This window comes from Rhagoletis pomonella, unplaced genomic scaffold (genome assembly GCF_013731165.1).
Source record: "Rhagoletis pomonella isolate Grant_MI unplaced genomic scaffold, Rhpom_1.0 Rhpom_scaffold_00005, whole genome shotgun sequence".
NCBI lineage: Eukaryota > Metazoa > Arthropoda > Insecta > Diptera > Tephritidae > Rhagoletis > Rhagoletis pomonella.
The window spans coordinates 40,966,761-40,973,571 of record NW_023458559.1 but is presented as its reverse complement, the minus strand read 5'-3'; the positions used below and the strand labels follow the sequence as shown (position 1 = coordinate 40,973,571).

General features: G+C 36.4%; 2 protein-coding genes across 2 annotated transcripts in view; both read right to left on the bottom strand.

Annotated features, from left to right (window-relative positions):
* LOC118740105 (phenoloxidase-activating enzyme-like) overlaps window positions 1-2,142 on the bottom strand; it is a 6,360-nt gene extending 4,218 nt beyond the window's left edge. Inside the window, exons 1-6 of the mRNA XM_036471599.1 lie at window positions 1,829-2,142; window positions 1,545-1,702; window positions 1,273-1,464; window positions 1,129-1,198; window positions 586-746; window positions 451-505 (exon numbers count right to left, since the gene is read on the bottom strand). Of these exons, the coding sequence (XP_036327492.1) occupies window positions 451-505; window positions 586-746; window positions 1,129-1,198; window positions 1,273-1,464; window positions 1,545-1,702; window positions 1,829-1,901 (709 nt within the window). The 5' untranslated portion in view covers window positions 1,902-2,142. The remainder of the gene's footprint in view (window positions 1-450; window positions 506-585; window positions 747-1,128; window positions 1,199-1,272; window positions 1,465-1,544; window positions 1,703-1,828) is intronic.
* A 1,694-nt stretch (window positions 2,143-3,836) lies between these two features.
* On the bottom strand, window positions 3,837-6,805 carry LOC118738943 (serine protease easter-like). Its single transcript, XM_036469996.1, has 4 exons — window positions 6,766-6,805; window positions 6,563-6,703; window positions 4,686-4,833; window positions 3,837-4,621 (listed from the first exon to the last, which is right to left on the bottom strand). The coding sequence occupies exons 2-4, from the start codon at window positions 6,653-6,655 to the stop codon at window positions 3,900-3,902; spliced, it is 963 nt and encodes a 320-aa protein (XP_036325889.1). The 5' UTR covers window positions 6,656-6,703; window positions 6,766-6,805; the 3' UTR covers window positions 3,837-3,899.
* Window positions 6,806-6,811: the final 6 nt, after the last annotated feature.

Here is a 6,811-nt window from a genome sequence, read left to right as displayed (position 1 = left end):
AAGATAAAGATAAAGATAAAGATAAAGATAAAGATAAAGATAAAGATGAGAATTAAGATTGAGATTAAGACTTAGATAATTTTTCAAATAACAAAACAACTATCAAATTTATACTAAAAAAGAGAATAAAAATAAAGCGGATGTGAAAAAAATTACAGGTAGATAATTATTTAGCAAACTTCTTCCTTTCTGGAACTTTTTCTATGAAGGTTCCCTTACTTGTACTTGTTACCGAATGTATCATAAACTAACATCCACCTTTGGTTGATGAAGTTAATCGAATAACGAACGAGTTCGGACACAAGTAACCAGTTCTTTAAGCACACAAGTTGTGAAGTGACTTATGCCACTTTCAAAATAAACAAGTATTTTGATTAGTTTAAACAAAAAAGTTCTATTTAAAAAAAAAAAATTTAACAAACGGAGCTAAATAAATTTCAAAACCCATACCTTTTTTAATTTTCTGCTCTTCGTCATCTTTACTCGATGTCTTCGGACAGCAAATCTACATACATATGTGCGTAGTAATTAAATTGAAAGTCAGTTTAATAAATTCAAAATTGAGGAAATAGAAGTATAACTCACTTGAGACTCTCCTGTTTCACATTCGCTTCGCCGTACGAATAACAATTCAGCCGCCGTTAATTGCTCTTTTTGAAAAAGGTAACTCAAGGCATTGCAATCATCTATGGCTATACACTCGCCTGCTAGTCCGTCTGGTGTTTGACATGTTGCAATATCGTGAACTATTGAAAATACATACATACACAACTTTTTTAGAAGCGAATCAGGGAAGAAATAAGATTCAGAGTTCTTTAAAATTTGTTTGCATTGCAAAAAATTTGTTTCTTCATAATATAATAAATGTCTATCCTCTATATCTATTTGAACAATATAGTGCCACCATCAGCGCAAAAGGCCCTATACCACAATTTTAAATTTGTACCTAAGAAGCCAGAAAACTTTTTACATTTTCCTAGATAATGTATGGCTCTTAATTTTGGTATATGAGCATATTTGATAGAAAACTAACAAAATATATAAACAAAAGTATTTCCGAAAAGATGATATAGGACATTTTGCATTGAAGGTGACGATTTGTATGTATGTATCTCAGTAGGTACGTACTTTCATCGAAGATTGCACGAACTTTTGGTTTTGGCGCAATGTCCAATGCCTTCAGTTTTGGACAACAAACCTGCGGATAAATTCGAAATAAGAAATCCATTACCTAATGTATCAACTTCTTGCTCCGCCCATTTATTTACTCACATATCTGCTATCGACTTCATTTCCGCATTTGCTGCCTCTCAAAAATGCTATTTCTGCTTGCGTTATATCCTTTTTCAAAGCCAGATTATACAAAAGCCGACATTCTTCTATGACTACACAATTACCTTCTTCTCCATTTGGTGTGTGACATAGTTGGGTAGCTACTTCATTTTGGGCTTCTGCACAGCAAACCTAAAAATTAAGAAAATTACCAAAAAATATTCTTAAGTGCTTTTAACTGTCAAAAATTCACTTAAGTAATTTTTACACACAAGTGGACTATTATTTGCGACTCCACATTGACTTCTGCGTAAAAAGTCTGCATTCTCTTCCGTTTGCGGATTCTTGGCAAGATTATAAAGGCTCTCGCAGGCAACAAGTAATTTGCAGCTTCCAATTGAGCCATTTGGGGTCTCACATTGCACAAAATCTAAAATATGTATCTGTACATTATAATTATCTTGTCTTTCAGTTAAAGTCATCTAAAAAAGACAAATCTGTTTGCCACAGACATAACCACTTCTATTGAAGTCCTTTCAATGACACTTATTCTCACCGCAATTAACTCTTACGAAGAGCAGATTTAGACAGCACAAACATGCTAATCCTACACTGGCTAGATTATCCATTTTTTACAGAAATTTTAGCGCTATACTTCCGCCGCTTTTAGTTCACTCTACGCTGCCTTTGAAAACTAACTGCTATGTGATTCCGACTTTATTTTTTAATTTGTAATATTTTTATTATTTCAAGCGCTGTGTTTATATTTCGCGCAACTGTTTCTTATCAATTAAAAGAAATTTATGAATAATGCGCAACTGTTCCTACTTATCGTTGAATTCATTGTATTGGAAAAATAACCAAGCCCCTTTGCTTGCTTGCACGCATGTATGTGCATTAGGGTGGTAAAAAAGTAAAGTCGGAATTTTAATGCTCTCACCCCCTAGGATTGTTCTACACCGAAAAACATTATACCCCTGTTTTTTTTAATCAAAAACTATTTGGAGGTCGCTTAAAGCGCTCAATGTACTTTATATGGGAAAAAGAGTTCTGAATATTTTTCGATGGAAAAACTTCCTTTCTCTTCAAGAGACTTCCAATAACAATACTCAATACGACCCCTAAAAACCTCTAATGGGTCCTCCATTGCATTTTTGGAGGTTTTCAGGGGTCCTATAAAAAATAGTTTATAATAGAAAATGGTTAAAAAAAACAATTGCGTTCAAAGTACACCATTTCTACGAAAACTTGATTTTTTCCCATATCAAATATGTACATGGAAAACCTTGATCGCATTGAGCGACCTCTAAATGTTTTTTTATTTGGAAATAAGAAAACAGTGGTAAAGCGTTAAAATTTCGACTTTGCTTTTACATGTATTTTTGGACCACCCTAATGTGCATACATACATACATATGTACCATAAGTAAATAGATGTATGTATGTATTTAGGTGGATGCCGCATTCAAATTGCTACTCAATTCCGGAAAAGTTTCTTTTTATTAGCTTTGAAGGAAAATACCAGTATTTAGATTAAAAATAAAATGCAAAAAAATGCATGTTGCTTATACCACATAGAACGGTGTTCTAATGCAACCTTCTGGAAAGTTTAGCCGTAAGCTCTAGAAGAAATTTTGTAACTAACTATTTACTGTTATTGTTCTTCTACTCCTTATTTGGCAGTATAATAATTTGTGGCCTCGGGCCAGAATCAGAAAGCTTCATCGAGTGGCTTTTTCCGATGTGCGCTTAAAGCAAATTCTGAAATTAATTTTTGATAACTCAAAAAGTGAACATAATTTTTTGTCGTTTAAAACTGGACATAATTTTCGGTCATATAAAAACTGGTCATCATTTTCGGTCACATAAAAATGGGTATACATTTTTTGGTCATAGAAAAAGAGGACCTTAATTTTTGCTTATTTAAAAACAAGACAAACATTTTTGGTCATAGAAAAACAGAACATAACTTTCTGAAATTTTAGAAACTTGACATAATTTGGTCATACCAAAACTGAATCGCTTTATGAAAACGATTTTTTTGTTACTTAAAAATTGGGCATAATTTTTCTCTGGCTTAAAAATTTTACATTAAATACAAAATAAAAAAAGACATAAATTTTTGTTATTAAAAAGCGGGGCATAAATTTCTGATATTTTAAAAACTGGACATAAATGTTTGGTTATTTTTTAATTTAACAAAATAAAAACAAGACATAAATTTTTGTCATGAAAAAACAGGCAATACATTTCTGGCATTTTAAAACCTGGACACAAACTTTTGGTTATGTCAAAACTGAAGAAAAATGTTTGGTCGCTTTATAAAAGCTATTCGTATTTTACTCATTAAAGCCCTTCCTACACTTCTCAGCTCGCAAGACTCACATTTTTGGCAAAATGGTCCCATTCCAACAGAATTTTCTCTGAGCCTCCGCTTTGACGCCGCTTTCTCTACTTGCTATAGGCATCCACTTTATCGAAAGTACTGCTACGTTATCAAAGCAATTTTATGCACTGTATGCGGATACATTTTATTAATACGAAAAAACCGTAGTAGACTAAGAGATACAGAAGCAGATAACTTGTAAATATTGTACAAATAATAAAAATATATATATATTCAAAAACTATTTCGCAATAGTCTCCTCGATCCACTGCAGATAAGCTCCAACACGTGTATAAATGCCACGCGTCCTCGTATGTCCACAATTGCTAGTGCCAAACGAAACCAAACCAATCAAATGATAAGCCACTTTGCCATTCTGTGTCTCCAGTAGCATAAGTGGCCCACCAGAATCACCATGACAGGAGTCGGCACCAATTCCAGCCGCGCATATTTGCTTATCACCAATTGTTATTCGACTACGCAAGTTATTTAAACCACACTGAGTGGCAGTCATAACTGTGACAATTGTTTTTAATTTTATTTCACTATGTGCGCTCCTTTCAGTTGCTCCCCAACCGACAATTTCCGCTGCGGCACCTTCATATCTCGCCGCTTGCTGACTCGCCGTCAAAGGTAGGCATATGGGGCTTATAAAATCTGTATAATCCACGCTTTCTGCTAGACGCAACAAAGCTATATCATTTACTTTAGAACCGCTGTTGTATTGCGGATGAATTGTTGTTGTCTGCACATCGATATCACGATGCGCTGGCGCACAAAATGTATTGCCATTATTGTCATATTCACAGTCCGGCGTCGTTCTGGTATTCCATTCACCCAAACGCACACCAGTGAGATGCCAATCTTTCGGCAGATCACGTTCGGCTATACAATGGGCTGCGGTGAGTATGAAATTTGTGTTAATGAGAGAACCGCCGCATAGAAAAGCTAAGTCGTCATCGCCTGCAAAGTTATAGTTAATGAGTTTGGAGATGTATTTCTTTTTTTAAAGTTTAGCAGTGCCTACTATTGGTATAAAGCAGCAGTGCTGTCCAGGGATATTCGTCGATACTGGTTTCATTACCACCAAATATACGATTTCCTATATTAGCTCTGCCACACGCTGGTGGGGATGGTAAGCCCATTTGATTTGCCGGTGCAACGGTGTAGTTTTTCTGAAAATTGTATATTGTTAGAAAGTCGCCGAATTTTTTTTTCTAAAATTTAACTAAATATGTAACTAACTAGATTTCTGTTCACCAAACATCTGTTATAAAAAATTTACACAGGTTCTGTTTGTGCGCTGGGTATGGGACCTGCCACTTAAAATTAACTCCTAATGTAAACTAAGAAAAAGCTTCGGATTAGACCCCCTTATTTTCGAAACGATCACGGTGAATGCTTTAAGGACTATCATCTGCAATATCTGGACCCTTAATGAGGAAGGTGTCTCTGCTCGGCCATCTAAGAATTGCTTTTGACGTGGCAAGGCAAGAAAATCCATGGGAACCTGCAACGTCTACTCTAGCTGCCATGCAAAGGAACGCAAATTGGGTGTTGTATCTGTGACGGGAAAGATACTTTATCGCCAAGTAGTGTCATTCAATCCGGTCAGCGAGGTTGTCACAACAACCAGCATCAAAGCGAGGTTCTTCAACATCTTCCAAAGCTACTTTTTTATGAGATCTAAAAGCATCCGCGGCACGTTGACAATTTTGATGCCAGGGTGGGAAAGGCGAGATCTTTGGTCCTACTTTCAGAAAATTCGGTTTCCACCACGCAACGTCCGACAGCAGATTTATACTGATTGACTTGGCCGTGGTAGCCTATAGCACTAGGTTTCAGTATAAAAGAACTAAAGGTGGCTCCAAATCAAAAGACGGCAAACGAAGTAGACCATGTTGTGATAGACGGAAGGCACGTTTTCAGTATTCTAGACGTACGTGTGATTTAAACGCTAAACAGCGATTAGGGCCACTATCTTTTTACAGCTATGACACGCACATGTCTTTATTCACCACAAAATGTTCTACAGAGAGTACAAGAAAGTCCCGATGTGGAATAGCTGCGATCACAACCAGCATATTCACCAGCCCTCACTGCTCGCAGAGAGCGCTCTTCAACAAACTAACATATGTATGTGAATAAGGATCCACACTTCCTACCTGAAGAGTCATGTTGCGATCCGGCGAAAATCAAGCTATGTAAGACCGATATAGAAGAGAGACGCAAGACGTATTTTCTGTAATAAAAAGAGATATAGGTCGAAATCCCTGAGTGCTAAGAGCTAGAAATGCTGGCCCATAGAAAATTTTATCACAAAATTAGGCGACTTACGGAAGCTTTCAAGACCAGAGAAAAATTCTGTCAGATCAACCACGAGAACCAAGTGACCCATAACATTATGGACGGAACATTTTGCAAATCGATAATGACGGAGTCAATATACCATCGCCCGACAAAACTATAACATCCGATTGGAATACAACCAATCCCCAGAGATATATGCCAACCACCTCGGGTTCAACCTTCTGAACTGAACCGCCAAGTCTGCAAGGAACATTCGCGATAGAAGGATCAACACACAACGTCATCGACAAAGGGACGATATCGACAGTACGAAAATAATATGCCTATCTGCCGCGATTCGTGAATTTCGGATCCACGCAAAACCAGTGCGGCTTCCTCAAGCGCCATTCGATGCCAAACGGCTCAATCGGCCTCAAATCACTTAAACAATTACAGCGCTAAAAAAGAAGAGGAAGAATTAGACTTCAAAACTACGGGGATTTTTAACCAAAGTAATGTGCTAGAAATTTAAAATTATGATGAGGTGTTGTGAGGGGACTAGTTACATCAGAAATATTGAAAAGCTTTATTGCAATAGTTATAAACGATCCGTACCTTATCAATGATATTTTCTGTGACAATTTCATTCTGTCCCTCCTCTGTAGAATTGGTGATTGCATAATTAGGAGACATACTCCCCGCTTCCATTGTTACGCCTTCGAAACTATCATCAGCTTTTGATAGGGGACAGCACACCTGGCGGCAGAATAGGTCAGTTATTAAAAATAAATCAACTTTTTAATAGTTGAGTCATTCACCAAAACATTTCTTTTAGCATATCCGCATTTACTGTGTATTAAAAAA